Below are 18,725 nucleotides of genomic sequence, written 5' to 3' on the forward strand. Positions count from 1 at the left end.
CTCTGCTCTGATTGGTCCGATGGTTCAGTGTGTTGTGATTGGTCTACTCTGCTTTGATTGGTCAGATGACCCAGTCGGTTGTGATTGGTCTACTCTGTTCTGATTGGTCAGATGGCTCAGTCTGTTGTGATTGGTCTTCTCTGCTCTGATTGGTCAGATGGCTCAGTCTGTTGTGATTGGTCTACTCTGCTCTGATTGGTCCGATGGTCCAGTCTGTTGTGATTGGTCTTCTCTGTTCTGATTGGTCAGATGGCTCAGTCTGTTGTGATTGGTCTGCTCTGCTCTGATTGGTCAGGTGATCCAGTCTGTTGTGATTGGTCTACTCTGCTCTGATTGGTCAGATGGCCCAGTCTGTTGTGATTGGTCTACTCTGCTCTGATTGGTCCGATGGTCCAGTATGCTGTGATTGGTCTACTCTGCTCTGATTGGTCCGATGGTTCAGTGTGTTGTGATTGGTCTACTCTGCTCTGATTGGTCAGATGACCCAGTCGGTTGTGATTGGTCTACTCTATTCCGATTGGTCAGATGACCGAGTCGGTTGTGATTGGTCTTCTCTATTCTGATTGGTCAGATGACCCAGTCTGTTGTGATTGGTCTACTCTATTCTGATTGGTCAGGCTGTTGTGATTGGTCTACTCTGCTCTGATTGGTCAGATGGCCCAGTCTGTTGTGATTGGTCTACTCTGCTCTGATTGGTCAGATGACCCAGTCTGTTGTGATTGGTCTACTCTGCTCTGATTGGTCAGATGGCTCAGTCTGTTGTGATTGGTCTACTCTGCTCTGATTGGTCAGATGGCCCAGTCTGTTGTGATTGGTCTTCTCTGCTCTGATTGGTCAGATGGCTCAGTCTGTTGTGATTGGTCTACTCTGCTCTGATTGGTCCGATGGTCCAGTCTGTTGTGATTGGTCTTCTCTATTCTGATTGGTCAGATGACCCAGTCTGTTGTGATTGGTCTACTCTATTCTGATTGGTCAGTCTGTTGTGATTGGTCTACTCTGATCTGATTGGTCAGATGGCCCAGTCTTTTGTGATTGGTCTACTCTGCTCTGATTGGTCAGATTGTCCAGTCTGTTGTGATTGGTCTACTCTGCTCTGATTGGTCCGATGGTCCAGTCTGTTGTGATTGATCTACTCTGCTCTGATTGGTCCGATGGTCCAGTATGCTGTGATTGGTCTACTCTGCTCTGATTGGTCCGATGGTTCAGTGAGTTGTGATTGGTCTACTCTGCTTTGATTGGTCAGATGACCCAGTCGGTTGTGATTGGTCTACTCTGTTCTGATTGGTCAGATGGCTCAGTCTGTTGTGATTGGTCTTCTCTGCTCTGATTGGTCAGATGGCTCAGTCTGTTGTGATTGGTCTACTCTGCTCTGATTGGTCCGATGGTCCAGTCTGTTGTGATTGGTCTTCTCTGTTCTGATTGGTCAGATGGCTCAGTCTGTTGTGATTGGTCTGCTCTGCTCTGATTGGTCAGGTGATCCAGTCTGTTGTGATTGGTCTACTCTACTCTGATTGGTCAGATGGCCCAGTCTGTTGTGATTGGTCTACTCTGCTCTGATTGGTCCGATGGTCCAGTATGCTGTGATTGGTCTACTCTGCTCTGATTGGTCCGATGGTTCAGTGTGTTGTGATTGGTCTACTCTGCTCTGATTGGTCAGATGACCCAGTCGGTTGTGATTGGTCTACTCTATTCCGATTGGTCAGATGACCGAGTCGGTTGTGATTGGTCTTCTCTATTCTGATTGGTCAGATGACCCAGTCTGTTGTGATTGGTCTACTCTATTCTGATTGGTCAGACTGTTGTGATTGGTCTACTCTGCTCTGATTGGTCAGATGGCCCAGTCTGTTGTGATTGGTCTACTCTGCTCTGATTGGTCAGATGACCCAGTCTGTTGTGATTGGTCTACTCTGCTCTGATTGGTCAGACTGTTGTGATTGGTCCGATGGCCTAGTGTGTTGTGATTGGTCAGCCGCTTACAGCATGTGTCAGAAACCAAATGCTCCTTACCATATCTAAATTTCAATTCTGGATCTTCCTCAGCACTTGATACTCAGTGATATGGACAGTAAAGGTGGCGTACATTTTTCAGAGTCAATTCCAGTAAATTCCAGCGAGTCTTCAGTCTTTGGCAGGCAGTGCATCAAAGTGGATTTGCTTTGAATTTGCTACTCAGAAAACAAACACGTCGACAACACGAAACAAACTCTTGCAGTGTTTGAGGGTGGGTGAGGACCATTTGTTTCGTGTAGGAAGTAAAACTGGAATTACTGACAACTCATTTCAGACAGTTCAGAATCGCTTCTTTCTTTCAGGAGACAACTCTGTTTATCTGTACTTTGATCTTTGAAACTTTGCAGATCTTTTACATTCAGAAACAGCTATATTACACACTACGTGAAAGGTAATATCCAAAAAACCATTATGGTGCACTTTAATTGTTTCCTTTGTACATTTATTTTACTTGCTGTTAAAGATTCATACACAAATGCGTAATGATGCATCATTTTTATGTCATCTTTAGTACATCTAAAATTGTATATTTATTTTCATAATGCACATTATAATGTTGTGATGCCGATTGCCTATTGTCTGTTTCATTTAATGTTTAGATCATTTTTATAATAAATAAAACTTTTTCCAGTTATGTCAAGCTCCAGAAATTGTTATTTGTCAGTAAAAAATAAATATATTTAAAAAAAAAAAAACTGTAAATCACAAATGACTAGAAGACTCATGGAAATTCATTTGTAATTAAACGAGAAAATTCAGCTATTGAATCTTCAATTGAAAATGATGATTTTTGTAATTATTTTAAATTATTTTAATATACTACCACTGCTAGTTTCTGTAAAGAAAATGAGGACCTTTGCCATTACAGCAGAAGTACCAGAAATATAGTAGTTCTGGCTGATGGAAAGCAGTGTTATTTTAGCATCAGTGATATACTATTATAGTCTTGGTTAATATTTTAAATTAGATTTTATTTTTATGTTTTTGTTTTCACTTTAATTTTAGTTAAAGTTTTAGTATTTTTGTTGTATTCTTATTTATAAGTTTTAGTTAATTTATTTATTTTAAGTGAACCTAAATAAAAATAAGAAATGTTACCTACAGTAGCTGAACAATGATTTTTTTTTATTTTAAATATTCTATTTTATTTCAGTTAATGTTTAGGCTATTTCATGTATCGAAAATGTTTATGGTTTTAGTTTTAGTTAACAATAATAGCCATGATTAAAAGTCCTTGCAATTTTTGAATTGTATGTTTTTCTTTAATTAATTAATACTGATTGTCACATATGTGCTGCATTTCTATAAGATTTTGTCAATATGTTGCAATTTAATGTGCACAGTAAATAATCCTCATGCCATCCTCAAACCCTGACCTCATCTATACCCCTCTTCCTTCAAGGCCTCCTGACCTCTATCAGAGCATGTCCACCATGGTTTACCCCCATGAGGAGCGACTTGAGAAGCTGACGCAGGAGGAGATCATCTCCAGCACTAAACTGGTGATTCAGGGTCTGGAAGCTCTCAAGAGCGAGCACAACTCCATCCTGCACAGTCTGCTGGAGACCATCCAGTGCCTAAAGAAAGATGAGGAGGCCAGTTCGGTTCACGAAAAGTCCAACCTTCTGCGCAAGTCAGTGGAGATGATTGAGCTGGGCCTGGGTGAAGCACAGGTGAGGGACGACTCCATTATGGGGTCCTCGGGGCGAATGGGTAATGTGAATACCACTGAGTTTGCAGAAGCTCTGTTATTAGCATGTGTTACTGACTAACAGCTTAGGGGCCAGACTTACTAAACAGGGCAAATTAGCACGAGACAGCATTCCCATAAATGCGCCAAAGTTCTGCGGCTGATCTATTGATAATTCGCAAATTAAAGAAAACAACAGACGCAGCCAGATCCTTTACATAATGACCAACACAATCTAACAAAAAGAGCGCTAATTAGCGCAGGGTCGCAAACAAGCAGAGCCGATGATAATCAGGTGTGGGTAATCAACTAACAACGCAGGCGCAGCAAACAAAAATAGTGTGGCTGGACATACTATGCGTTCAAATGGTGTCTCCCTCTGGCTTTCCAGATAAATGTAAAATAGCGGTAAATAAAATATTCAGCATAAAATAAAGTATAGTGGCATTCATTCTAAACAACATTTATTATAATCCAAGCTTAAACAAATTAATTTAAAGTGAAACTGAAACTAATGACGTGTGGCAAATGCACTACACAAATAATTGGTCAGTTCCGTATTATTATGGAAAATACCGTACTGAAAATTTCCCTTTATCTTTGACAATTTGTTTTACTTGTCGCATTTCATTCTGGGATTGCCTTATTGGTTTGTGAAAAGTACATGTGATTTTGGCCAAAATTATTATTAGGCATAATTTAGCTGTTTACTGTTTGAAACACGCTTCACATCAGGAGTGTGCAGACAGTATAATGCTTATAATGTTGATAGGCAGCTCACTAAGGATTAAGGCTCAATCCCAATTCACCCCTTGGCCCTACCCCTCCATTTTGCGCGTTCCCGTGAAGGGGTAGGGCTGTCTCGATTCTCTTTTGGTTGGAGGGGTAGGGGTAAGAGGAAGGGCCTGATAGCCCTTGAAACGAAGATTTTTCGGGACCGCACTTCAAACGAAGGGGTATGAGAAATGTACCTGCATACACCGGCTACAGAGGCAACATGACTGCCAATAATCATTTTCTTTATGTCACATTCAATCTAGTGTTTACGGTCATGTTCTTCAAAGAAACGGTTGCAAAAAAATCGTTAAAGTTCGTTAACAATATGACGCGTGTAAAAAGCGAAAGTTTGAAGCGAAGTGGAACGCCTCATTGGCGCCGCAAGACCTCCAGACGCGCGTAAACGCGTCTTAACATTGAAATCACTCGCGCCAGACGCTCTATTCGCGTTTGGTGTGAACGCAGCATTAGGCGTCGAAGATATCGTCATCTCTGTTGTTTTCTGCAAACTTCAGAAGAAAAATGCAAAAAAATAGCTGTAACTCACGCAAGACTACAGCTGACGACGGCATCTTGGAAGTTTGTGATAAACATTGGCGCGTCGTATAAGCGACAATGTATAATGACATGTAACGGTGTAGTAGTGGTGTCCCATTTCTTAGGGGAATATTTTCACCCCTACGCCTTGACACTCTGTTTCAAGGGGCAAGGGTTAGGGGTAGGCGAAGGGTTAGGGGTAGGGGAAGGGGTATAAAATAGAATTGGGATTGAGCCAATTATATAATATGTTTTTCTTAAGATTTGCTCGGCATGAAAAGACAGTGTGCTTTTAAAGGTAATATAGTTATAGTAAGAGTCATGATGATGTGTTCAGGTGATGATGGCCCTGTCCAGCCATCTGAATGCCGTGGAGTCGGAGAAACAGAAATTGCGCGCTCAGGTGCGACGGCTCTGTCAGGAGAACCAGTGGCTGAGGGACGAGCTGGCGAACACTCAGCAGAAACTGCAGAAGAGTGAACAGAGCGTCGCACAGCTGGAGGAGGAGAAGAAACATCTGGAGTTCATGAACCAGCTCAAGAAATATGACGATGGCACCTCGCCAGAGGTAAGTGCATCCTGATAAAGTTCATCCTGATAAAACTATGCATCCTGATAAAGTTCCCTTGGCCTCTGGAATTGAAATAGCCCCACATCATCACATAGCCTTCACGATACCTAGAGATTAGCATGGTTTTATTTCAGTTAGCCTAATAGCTAGTTTGATTTGCATTGAGAGATGATCTTATGGAAAGTACCCCATGCCAATCTCTAGGTATGGTGAAGGCTCTGTGATGATGTGGGGCTATTTTAATTCCAAAGGCCAAGGGAACTTTATCAGGATGCATAGTATCCTGGATCCATGAAGTAACTGGCCTTTAAAAATAAAAATCTGCCTGCCTCTATGGGAATTTAACATAGGGGTGTCCAAACTTATGCACCCTGTATTTTAAGGAAGAACATTTATTTATTTATGATTATTCATTATTCATTCACAAAGAAAATTGGTGTCCTTAAAGGTTGGATTTTTCCTATTTTTTTAATTAAGGCATTAAGTTCAGTTTCCAAAAGATGATTTTTTATTCCTCTTTTTAGTCAACTTTAGCATGGGTGTCTAAACTTATGCATAGCACTGTACATTTCTATGTCATTTACCAAATTAAAAACTAAATGACAACATTTTCGGTGCAAGAAACTTACATTCTAAGTGGACTTACAAGTTTAAAACAGAGGAGCTTTTCTGTCTTATCTCCTCTGCTGCTGTAACCTGACTCTTCTTGGGAGACGAGCCATGTCCTTCTTCCTGGATGTGCAGCCAGCATTGATTTATTTGCCTCGCAGATCAATGACTCTGTTCTGCTAGATAAAGATGTTACGAAGGAGACGTGCCTCATCGTTACTGTGTGATGAATGAATAAACTGTATTCCCTCCCTGGCAAACAGGCAAACAAACCTCTCCTTTACTCCAGACTAATGTTCTTCATTTTTCTCTTTCTGCTGTGGGAGGATCTGAAGACATTATCTGTTCAAATGACAGTTCCCTCCAGCTTGTCATTTATATTTCATGAAACAATGTTTCATGCTGTTACTTTCTGAATTGATGGAGCCATTAACATTTAGAGACTATAAAGACAGTCATGCATGGACAGAGATGCAATTGACTATAGAAATTCACAATAACATTTTCATTATAAGACAGCACAGACAGATTATAAATGATAATTATGCCAAATTTGGTTTCAAACTGTTTTTTTTTTTTTTTTTTTTGGTTTGGTTTTAGGAAGAGAAAAATAGTGAGACTCCCAAAGATGCCCTGGACGATTTGTTTCCCAATGATGAAGATTACCAGGGTAAGGAAGTACACAAATGACATGACACAGTCCTTGTCATGTGTTTTATGAATATGTTTTGATAGATATTATTGGTCACAGGGTTTACTTTGGCTATGTTCACTGTCAATCCAAATCCGATTGGAATCTGATCTAAATTGTTGACTGTCCTCACTGATCTGAATTGTGTGTCCAGTGGCGCTCTTTCGTTTTACGGAATATCTGCTTTGCTTTCTATGGAAATGACGTTGCATTAGTACGCCAAAAACAACAACAGTTATTATAGTTATCTTTATTGTGACATGAATGCTCAACAGGTATCAATGCCTGTCAGTCTCTTGTGGCCAGACTCCATTACGCTCTACTACCCAACAGTCAATGCAGCGTTATGTTACCAAAGTGTGGACTCTGAAGTGAACCACAAGACAGGGTTTCTGCAGGTTTCATTAAGTCAAATTTAAGACCTTTTTAAGACATTTTAAGACCATAAAGATTGAAATTTAAGACCTACACGACGCATTATCCAAGTTAGATAGATAGTTACCTCGGGATCATTAGAGTATCTATCTATCTATCTTTCTATCTATCTAGGATTATCTGATGTGTGTGTGAGAGAGAGGGAGAGGTAGATTTTTTTTAATAGAAAATTGTACTTTTGCATATTATACTGTAAAAACACAATTATTGTTGATTTTAGTTGATCATAGTTGATCATAACTAGAGAGGAAATGACGAGATGATTAAAATGACCAAAATTATCATGGTTATCACAGAATCCTGTTCAAAAAGTACTAATACTACAGAATGAAGTCAATTCAACAAGTTTTATGTCGAAAAACAGTAAATAACAAATTGATTAGCATCAATATGCACTTTTTGTTTACGTAAACATTAAAATACCATTATCTACATTATCTACTAACATGTACAAGTACAAGTTCAAATAAGTTCAAATAAAGTTTTGACAAAAAAGGTTTTATACAAAGATAAACCTCATATTTCAGCCTTTAAATCTTTTTTTTATAAAAAGAATGAGTCAAAAAAGATAAATTACTGACATTTATACATTAGCTTATATTTATTAGTAGTGTTTGGGTGCACCCCCATCCTTCATGTTGACTGAGCTTTTAATGTTGTTATGGAAAGGGGTGATTGGTTGGTTCCTGTCACATGACCTGTGGTGCGTTTGTGGCATTCTGAAAAGTTTAGATTTTTTTTTTCATCTCGTTGCGCCTGGTAAAAAAATTAGCGCGTCACTTCAATTATGAGCGCGCTTGCCGCCCGCCTACATTTGAACAAACTTGAGCGCGCAAAAGACGCGATATGTGAACGGCCTCTGGCGAGCTAGCTCATATGAAGCCACGAGCGACTGGTAGCACGCGAGCGACATGTTGGAGACCCCTGCTAGAGCTCCGCTTTGTAACTCGAAACTTTTTTGCTACTTTATAATTTCTAATTTCTGCGGCCAGCGTTTGTGGAAATGAACGAGGGTAAACACTTTTTAAGACCTAACTAAATGAAATTTAAGACCTAGGATGAAAATCTGTCCGTTTTTAAGACTTTTTAAGGCCTTAAATTTAAAGTTCAGAATTTTAGACTTTTTAAGACTTTTTAAGACCCCGCGGAAACCCTGCAAGAATGGCATTTTGAACAGGGCTGGAGAAACCATACAATCCATTTTTACTATATTAACAATAGCTATGTTTCCATCCACATATTTTATGCACATTTTGGGATATCACATTTAAAAAAAAGCACTTAATAAAAATGCCAACATGCACATTCATAAAATGCACATAAAAAGACGTATGTGCTTAATTGATGGATAATTGGTGTATATTTTTTTTTATCCGATAAGAAGACATGCAAACAAACTACGATGAAAACACATTTACTGAATAAATCCCTCGATGCGCAACAGAAACCTCAGGTGACTTCGCCTCAGCAGAGGCTGTGATTGGATCACTGGAGTAACCAGTGGACCAATCACATCGCAGCATCTCAAATGTTGGTTTGGTGCTTTGAAACGCAATAAATTTACGATGTACGAAAAAAAAAGCCTACAGATTCTTCCCCGATTGCTGCAACAATTTTTATTACTGATATTTTGCGCTAATTTCCCAAGAAGTGACGTTTTTGTTCTCTTAAACACATGAGATAGAAACAACGCTTTATTCGCAAGTGTTTTATGCGCTATTCAAATTTTGTGCATAAGTTAAATTCCCACCTCTGTATGTAAACTCAGCCATTGTGTCTCTCTGTCGCCCCCTTCAGTCTCCCACCAGCACAACAGCGCGGCGGTGGCTGCCGCGCAGCAGGGGGGGTACGAGATCCCCGCCCGCCTCAGGACCCTCCATAACCTGGTGATCCAGTACGCAGCCCAGGGCCGGTACGAGGTGGCCGTGCCTCTCTGCAAACAGGCTCTGGAGGACCTGGAGAAAACCTCTGGACACGACCATCCCGATGTAGCCACCATGCTCAACATCCTGGCTCTGGTCTACAGGTGTGTGTGTTTGCTCATGTTGAAGCAGATCTCAGTCATTGTTTACTCACACTCGTGTCATTCCAAACCTGTATGTTCTTAGTTACACAAAACACAACAGGAGACGGTTTGAAAAATGACAGTAAATGGACACTTTCAAGCATCATACAGGACACAAAAGCCAACACTGCTATATTTAAAGGGGTGGTATAATGCCCTTTTCACAAGATGTAAAATAAGTCTCTGATGTCCCCAGAGTGTGTATATGAAGTTTTAGCTCAAAATGCCCCACAGATATTTTTATATAGCATGTTAAAATTGTCACTTTTTGAGGGTGAGCAAAAACGCACCGTTTTTGTGTCTGTTCCTTTAAATGCAAATGAGCTGCTGCTCCCGGCACAGTGGGCGGAGCTTCAAGAGCTTGTGTCATTTTACCTCACACACACATGCACTGAACATTTCAAAAACTTTTAGTCTTTTATGTTCAAACTGGATTCAGACAAAGATGGAGAGACTCAAGAAGAAGTGCAACATGTAGACAACATTTCTGAATGGTTAATTTATGTAGCTTATGTGTAGTTATCTTCTAGTCATTGATTAGCATATTCTGTTTTGACAATCTATGAAACGAGGTTCGTTGTTATGGGAAGTAGTCCTTAAAAAGCGATTTCTTTAAAGGAACACTCCACCGTTTTTTGAAATAGGGCTTATTCACTTTCTTTCCTACATTTAGATAGGTGGGCTAATGCATTTTTGTCTCAGTGCATGCATTGTTTTAGTTTGACAGGGTTGGCGCTAGCTTAGCTTAGCATAATGAATGGAATCCTTTGTTGCCAGCTAGCATGTCCTGAGTAAAAAAAAAACACCTAATTACTTCTTGTGGCCTGATCTGCGCCCAAGTAGCAGTGCTCCGCCTGTGCTTCCCCCAAATATAGTCCCAAGTCAATATCCATACATCGCTATTTGTACTCGTTGTGAATACGCAGGCCACAAGAAGTAATTAGGTGGGGGGGTTTTTTATATCAATTTTACTCTTTACACTGTCACTGTTTTTCATGTTTATTAATGTAAAGCTGCTTGTTTTAAAGCAGTTATGATTTTGTTATTGAGGAAAGGGCGCAGCACATATTTGCACATTCATATTTGCATATTTGTATTCCAGTTCCCCATTATTTGTAACTGCAAAATGAATTCTCTATTACTTCATGTGGAAATATATTTAGTCAAAAGAAGTTTGCCCACAGAAATAAGCCTTTATTGTCTTTCTTTTCACTCAGGGACCAGAATAAATACAAGGAAGCGGCCCATCTCCTTAATGATGCCCTGTCAATCAGAGAAAAGACCCTGGGCAATGACCACCCAGCTGTAAGTAACTCAAAACATGAATCTGAATACTGAATCTGTTTTTGTGCAAGTGAGATGAGTAAATGCATGATCACATTTAGTCTAGAACTATAATAAGCATCATGTTCACACACAACGCCTCTGCACTTACTCACGAGTCCTCTCAACATGAGGACAGGAGAGCTGTCAGTCAATAAATGAGAAAACAAAGTAACTTCCATTACTTATTTGAAAAAGTAACTCAGGTATTTTGTTGTAAATTGGAAAGTAATGTGTTACTAGTTACTTGAAAAAGTAATCTGATTACATAACTTGGATTACTTTGTAATGCATTACCCCAAACAATTACTCAAATTACAGGGATGTATATATAGTAGTGCTTGTGGTTATCTGGTCTTAAATAATGTTCTCAAGAAAACACAAAAACATTATATTTATTTTTTCAGAAAATTGTTTTCTCAGAACATTTTCCAAATGTTTAGAAATGTTTTAAACTTCTTGTTTCAGAATGTTCAGAGAACATTCAAAAGTATTGTTCCCATAATGTTTGCAAAATAAAATAAAATGTTCCCTAAATGTTCTCATGACCAAGAATAAAAAAACATTTAATAAAAAACACTGGACGTTTAGAGCATCCAGAGAACATTCAGAAATAACATTTTCATAACTCAATGGGAATGTTAGCAAATCGTTCTCAGAGTATTTTTTGCCAGCTGGGTAATCAGTGTGTGTATTCTGTGTCTGATCCAGGTGGCGGCCACCCTCAACAACCTGGCGGTCTTGTATGGAAAGAGAGGAAAATACAAGGAAGCAGAACCGCTGTGCAAGAGAGCCTTGGAGATCAGAGAGAAGGTACTAGCACAAATGCTTACTCTGTTCACTGGGGTACAAAAGCCTCTTTTCTCAATTGATTAAGATGATATTTAAATAAACTCTGACTTGTTAGTCATATTGTAAAGGCCCCAATATCCTCACGGCGAGTAGGGATGCACCGATATGAACATTTAGTCCGATACCGATAACAGATAAATCTTTATATTTGAAATCCGATAACTGATATATTGACCGATAAATCTAAATCCAAATTTTTTGATCATTTTTGAGAGCCTGATTACAAAAACAAAAGTCTCAAGCACACAATTATATTGATGTTTATACCAATACGCATCTGAAGTGTCTCAGCTAAAGGAAATATTACATTATTTATCAGATTTAATATATCGGCCATTTTCTTATTGTGCCGATAAAGATAACATTAAAACTGAGCATACATCAGCCGATACCGATAGGGTGGCCGATATATCGAGCATCACTAACATTGAGTAAACACTACAAAACTGACAGCAGTGAGAAAACAGTTCAGAAAGCATCTGATCATAGCGATGTGGATATGTCGGCACTCAAGTCCAGTCACGTCACGTTTATTTATATAGCACTTTATACAATAGATTGCTTTAAAGCAGAACAGTGTTAATCTCTTTCAATAAGAGGTACAACTTCATTTTCTACTATAAAGAAGCTCTCCAGTGTGTTCATGTTTTTACACGCGTCTGACCTGACTGACTAAACAGAAGAAATTAACCGGAGAAGATTTTTAACCTCAAAGAAGGCGGGGCCTCAGAACCACACCCACCTATTACATCATCACCCCTGACCAATGGGAGTTTGAAGGTGTTTACCAGCCAGAGCGCACTTTTCCAGAAAGTCAAGCTGTTTCCAACTCCTGAAACAAACTCCAAGCAAACTTCATTTTGTCATGATTTTGTTTCGAAATAACAACAGTTCGATCTTTGGTTTCGCTTGAAGTATGTATATTGGGGCTTTAATTATTTCACTCTCTTTCGTTGCTCAGGTGTTGGGACGGGACCACCCGGACGTGGCCAAGCAGCTGAATAACCTGGCCCTGCTCTGTCAGAATCAGGGGAAGTATGAGGAGGTGGAGTATTATTACTGCAGGGCTCTCGATATCTACGAGAAAAGACTCGGACCTGATGACCCGAATGTTGCCAAGACCAAAAACAACCTGGTGAATATAATCAGCACTCATCTTGAATCCAAACCCAATAAAACAGCCTCATTCATTGTTCAGAGATCTATTTGCAATGTAAAACATTAAAAAAGAGAGAAAAAGACACACATTACACTATTTATATGATATACCTATACACTACTGTTTAAAAGTTTGGGCTCTGTAAGATCCTTCAAACATCCTACATCTTACATTTTAATTTAAGTGCATGCCATAGTTGTTGAACAGTTTTATATTTCCCCTGCAGGCTTCATGCTATCTGAAACAGGGCAAGTACAAGGAAGCTGAGATTCTCTACAAAGAGATCCTGACGCGCGCCCATGAGAAAGAGTTCGGATCTGTAGATGGTACGATGATTGCTTGATCATGGCACTTCATTATTCATTAGCTGACATACTGCATGCTTTCTTACTACGGCGACATTATAAACCTGAACTATTGTCATTGCTGAATGATAGAAATTGATGACCTCAGCATATCGTGACCCTTCTGCACATCTGACCTGTGGTTTACAGCCGTGGATTTCACAGAAATCCGGCAGCAAGCACAACCAATAAAACATCTTTTTAGCAGCATGAACATATAGGATTAATTCACACTTCTTACTGGAGACTTCGGGGTTTGGGGGAGGAAATGTTATGAATATTGGTCTTGCCATTTATTTATATATTTTTTTCTGTGAAGATGAAATGTCTTTCAAATATAAACGCTATATTAGTGAACTGCTTGCCTGTGCCAAGCAAAATACTCAATGTGAATGTTTAAAAAATAAATGTGAAAGCAGAAGTGCGAAGATTTTAGTGTACGAACAACTCAACAGATGGTTTGTATGTGTGATTTCCCTCTCGTTTGCTTCTTGGAAGTTTTACGTTTTTGAGTTTTCTGTATAAAACAGTTATTAATCTATCACTTTCTTTTCTTTTCAAAATATCATCATTTATTGTCATTATTATTTTATGTTGTTTTTTCTTTTTTTAATGTGAAAGATTGATTCTTTTTTCAGAACAGGCCGATTTGTCTGTTTGATTTTGTTAATCATTTTTATGTTGATTTTGCACTTCATTCCAATAAATCAACTTGATTATTTTCTTGATTTCTCTATATCTTCTGTTTCACATGTTCCCAGCTAACAGGGAACGTTTTCAGGACTTTAGCTAACGTCAGCACAAAACGTTATTTAAATGATATCAAACGGGTTTTTTTTTAAATGTTACTACTTTGTACTATGTTCAGAACATTCAGCAAACATTCAGAAGTAATGTTCACATAATGTTTGAAGAATGATCAAATTAAATGTTCCCTTAACAGGGTTCCCTTAAAAAAAAACATCTTTAAAACATTTATGTTGAGAACATTCAGGGAATCTTCAGTAATAAATGTTTTATACCTTAATGGGAACGCTAGGAAAACGTTCTTACAACATAATATTGTTAGCTGGGTTCATGCTTAATTTATTTTTGTGAACTTGACATTTTTAGTACATGTTCATGTGCATGACAGAACTTTAAGAAATTAGTTACTGCAATTATTGTTAGATCCTATACGGGTAGTGATCTGAACAAGTATGAAACTCTTACATTTGTAACCTATATCTAAAATTAAATGAGTCGTATCTAGAGATCAGAATATCATAGCACAGCAATACCCAGGCAAGTTTTGCAAAATCTGTGATGATTTTACAGTAGTAACAATACAATTAGTAACTATATTATTTGGCAGAAACTGTTTCTGATTTTGCCGTGGTATGTTTGGTAATAGCCGACTACAGTAGCAGAACACTGTTTCTCTGTGTCTACAGCTGAAAATAAACCCATCTGGATGCACGCTGAGGAACGAGAAGAAAGCAAAGTAGGTTTGTGTGTGTGTGTGTGTGTGTGTGTGTGTGTGTGTGTGTGTGTGTGTGTGTGTGTGTGTGTGTGTGTGTGTGTGTGTGTGTGCAATACTCATGTGGGTGGCTGATATAGTGGGTATAGAAAGTCACCACACACAAAATAGTCACCTTCTGTTGCTTGCATGTAACTATGGTTCCCTGAGAAGGGGAATGAGACACTGTCATCTAGAGGGCGCTATGGGGAATTCCCCTGGCTTGACCGGTGTCTGAAGCATGAGTCTAAACATAACAATGAACTTGACATTAGCAGACGGCAGCCGATGACATAATTACAGGTGAGACTGTGAGAATAAAAGGGCACCTGTGAAATACGTCGTCCACTTCTTGTCTGAGGGAGACGTGTGCAGGAGTACCTGAAGCATGGCAAAGGGACACAGCGTATCATTCCCCTTCTCAAAGAACCATGGTTATATGCATAACCTTAGACATTCCCTTTTGGATGGGAACTCGTGCTGCGTCCCCTAGAGGGCGCTATGGGGAGCTTGAATACCCACGCCGGCATGCTGAGAGATGAGTGCTTAATGGTTGACATAAGTCAAAGACTCAAAGGAGTCCCCATCCCAAGGTACATGTCAGCGGCCAATTCCCTACGAAGCTAGGAGTCCGAGCTAGGAAAGCCCAAGAGCTTGGTATCCTTTAAGGGAATATCATCATAGATTGGAGCTTCTCGAGAACGGAGGCCTCAACAGGACGAATGGAAGTGGCCTAACTACGCTCTCTGCCCAGGCCAGTTTCCAAGGAGGCTCACAGAGAGCCTAACCACTCAAACTATTGTTAGACAGAAACTCTGAGGGTGGAGGCCTCTCAAAGCGAGAGGAGGCCTAACCACGCCTAAGAAGAACAGCTATCAAGGAAGCCCTGAAGTGCCTAGCAACTTGATCTAGCTGGCCAGGCGAAGCTCTGCAGAGCGGAGGCCTACAATTACTCTTATAAGAAGAGGAGGCCTAACAACACACCGCTTTAAGGGAGTGGCCAGGGAGGCTCGCGGAGAGCTACCATGCTACCTGCCTGAGCTCTAGGGACAAAAGCCTCAACACTGCGTCCTATGCCTATAACAATAGCAGGCGGAGTTCAGGGGAGCCAAATAGTGCTCCATTTTCAAGCAGTAACCAAGGAGGCTCACACAGTTTGGTCCCTAGCTGACTCAGAGGATGGTCCCAAACCACCTAGGGAGCCAAGGAGGCTCACGCAGAGAGCCAGCAACTCAGTGCTACGGCACAACTTAGGTCTAAAAACGAAGGTCTAAGCAAGACGACTCTCTGAAATGAGAGGAGGCCTAACAACGTTCTGCACTCAGGGTAGCTTACAAAGAGGCTGATAAGAGCCTAGCGACTAGAGAATGGCTATGCAAGCAGAGCTCTGGAGGAGCAGAGACCTAGGAAACATTCTTTATAGACATAGCATGGAAATGCTCTAAATAAAAGCAGTAGCCAAGGAGGATCAAAGGGAGCATAACAAATCAGTACTACTACCCAATCAAGCTCTAAGGACGGAATCCTCAACTAAAGTTCTCAAACAAGAGGAGGCCTGCCACGTCCTACGGTAAGAATAGCTAGCAAGGAGGTGCACAGAGTGCCTAACATCTTGATACTGCTGCCCCAGGCGGAGCTCTGAGGAGTGGAGGCCTCAGCCGAAACTCTCTAAGCGAGAGGAAGCCTAACACCACTCCTCTGTAGAGGCAAAAGGTAAGGAGGCTCAAAGAAAGCCTAACAACTTGGCAGTACTGCCTGGTCGAGCTCTAGTGGTGGAGGCTGTAGAGACTCTCAAATGAGAGGAGGCCTAACCACACCCAACACTCAGGACAGCTCCCAAGGCTCACAGCGAGCCTGCATCGGAATGGAAGGCCGAGGAGCTTCCTAACACAAACAGTTGCCAAGGAAGCTCATTAAGAGCCTAATTGCCTGATCGTGCTCTGAGGATGGAGGCCTCAACATGACGACTCTCAAAAGTGAGAGGAGGCCTAACTACATCTAACACCCAGTATGGCTTACCAAGGAGGCTCACAAAGAGCCTAACTACTTGATATTGCTATCCAGGGGGAGCTCTGAGGAGTGGAGGCCTCTACAAATCAACTCTATAGCGAGAGGAGGCCTAACAATGCTCCATAGTACAGACAGTAACCAAGGAGGCTCAGGGAGAACCTAACGACTCTGAGTCTACCGCCTGGTCGAGCTCTGAGAACGGAGGCCTCAGCATGATGACTGTCTAAAGTGAGAGGAGGCCTAACTACATCCAACACCCAGGACAGCTTACTAAGGAGGCTACTAAAAAGCCTAACTACTTGATATAGCTATCTAGGCAGAGCTCTGAGGAGCAGAGGTCTCTATAAAGTGACTCTCTATAGCGAGAGGAGGCCAAACAATAGTACAGACAGTAATGACTCTAAAGTAAACCACCAGGCACCAGACAACACATTCACAACAACGCACATGTGCAGATGTTGATTTTAAAAACATCATAGGTCCAGCTTCAGGGGGCTGGTGTAAAAAAATGTCAGAGCCTCTAACACACCCCTACTGACCTCAGTCAGGGGATGGAAGGGGGGAGGTGGGGAAGGAACCCTCTGGGACCCTGGAACACACAGCACGTTTACTCTGGATCACTTCGCTGAGATCTTTTCTTCTCCCTTTGGTGTCACGCCTCCTCCGTGCTCTACCCCCCAAAGAAGGGGGAACACGAGAGGTAGCACTCGCCTTCTGATTAAGTCTGCAATCCTCAAACCGGGACAAGTCAGAACCCTAAGGTAAAGGTTGAGGCGAACACCTGGAACAGCACGGTATGAAGATCTTAAAAGCTGTGGAGCGCGCATTCACCTCCCTAAACTTCCTGACCACCGCCTCAACAGATGTACCAAAAAGTTCGGAAGTCAAATATGGAAGATTCAGTGTGGATGCCTCTCCCATCAAGAGATAGCTAGCCAGCGTCTCTGCGATTATAGGCATCGACACATAACCGTGTTTCCCGCATATGGGCAGAAAAAGACTTTCCCCAAGATCTCTCCACCTCAGCATGGAGATCTGGGAGAAAGGGTAGGCTCGTTTGAGCTGAGCGGTTATGTCCCTTTAAGTAATCACAGTAAATTATGCATAATTACATGCAACTAACCCTCAACCAAACTCTAGTCCTACCATAACTCTATAGTAAGTACATGTTGTTAATTAATATTACTTGGTGCTTAAATGTATAATTACACTGTAACAATGTCACCTTGAAATAAAGTGTAACCGAAACAGCAAACCCAAACAACTGTGAGCGAACTGACACTGCATGCGTTTCCACGGCAGATCTAATCTGTCAGTATCGCAGGGCATAACATCCTGCAGCTCGTCGTGTGTGGGGCAGGCTGGCTGAGAACACACAGACACATCATGGCGCTCAACAGTCTTGTCCTGCTCACCTTTGCTCGAAGCCAGGAGCATGCTTGCTGCTGGATCAGACGATATGAGCGATAACACCATCCTGATCCAGTAGCTCGTCAGCTGCCGAACAATATGAATGCCTTTCTCGAATTCATCAGCCAGCCATTTCAATCGCCTTGAGACGCACGTTCAAACAAACAGATTCCTGAAGACAAGAAAGAGGTCTCACCTGTAGTTACGTCATCAGCTGTCAAGTTCATTGTCATGTTTTCACTCATGCTTCAGACACCGGTCATGCTGGAGGCATTCCCCATAGCGCCCTCTAGGGGACGCAGCAAGAGTTCCCATTCGAAAGGGAACACACAATTCTAGTTTCACACTTCACTTTACACACAGTAACACACAATAACCCCCCCCCCCCCCCATCCGGCTCTCACAAGACCAGGGGTTTTCAAACTACACAAGGAATTGCTAGTTGGTCCATGGAAATGTTTAGAAAAAAAACAATATAAAAAGAAAAGTAAAAAATAAATAAATAATAAGATTGTGATTAAAATAAATAAATAAAAAAAGAAGATTCAAATAAATAAACAGATTAAAATACAAATTTTATGTTTACAGTGAATAAAATAAATAACAAACATTAGATTAAAAGGAAAAAAATCGATTAATAAATGAATAAAATATAAATCGATTAACATTAATTTAATTAGAAAAGAAATAATTAGATTCAAATAAACAAATAAATAATTAAGTACAGTACTATAGTGAGTAGAA

General features: G+C 40.6%; 1 protein-coding gene across 2 annotated transcripts in view; it reads left to right on the plus strand.

Annotated features, from left to right (window-relative positions):
- The window catches only part of klc4 (kinesin light chain 4), a 53,781-nt gene that overhangs the window by 16,850 nt on the left and 18,206 nt on the right, over positions 1-18,725 (plus strand). For both annotated transcript variants that reach the window (XM_081384704.1, XM_081384705.1), the window contains exons 2-10: positions 3,413-3,683; positions 5,352-5,582; positions 6,795-6,864; positions 9,118-9,346; positions 10,603-10,690; positions 11,420-11,521; positions 12,522-12,695; positions 12,946-13,045; positions 14,497-14,546. In XM_081384704.1, coding sequence (XP_081240830.1) covers positions 3,435-3,683; positions 5,352-5,582; positions 6,795-6,864; positions 9,118-9,346; positions 10,603-10,690; positions 11,420-11,521; positions 12,522-12,695; positions 12,946-13,045; positions 14,497-14,546 — 1,293 coding nt within the window. In that variant the 5' untranslated portion in view covers positions 3,413-3,434. The remainder of the gene's footprint in view (positions 1-3,412; positions 3,684-5,351; positions 5,583-6,794; positions 6,865-9,117; positions 9,347-10,602; positions 10,691-11,419; positions 11,522-12,521; positions 12,696-12,945; positions 13,046-14,496; positions 14,547-18,725) is intronic.

This window comes from Scardinius erythrophthalmus, assembly GCF_964197995.2.
Source record: "Scardinius erythrophthalmus genome assembly, chromosome: 14".
Classification (NCBI taxonomy): Eukaryota; Metazoa; Chordata; class Actinopteri; order Cypriniformes; family Leuciscidae; genus Scardinius; species Scardinius erythrophthalmus.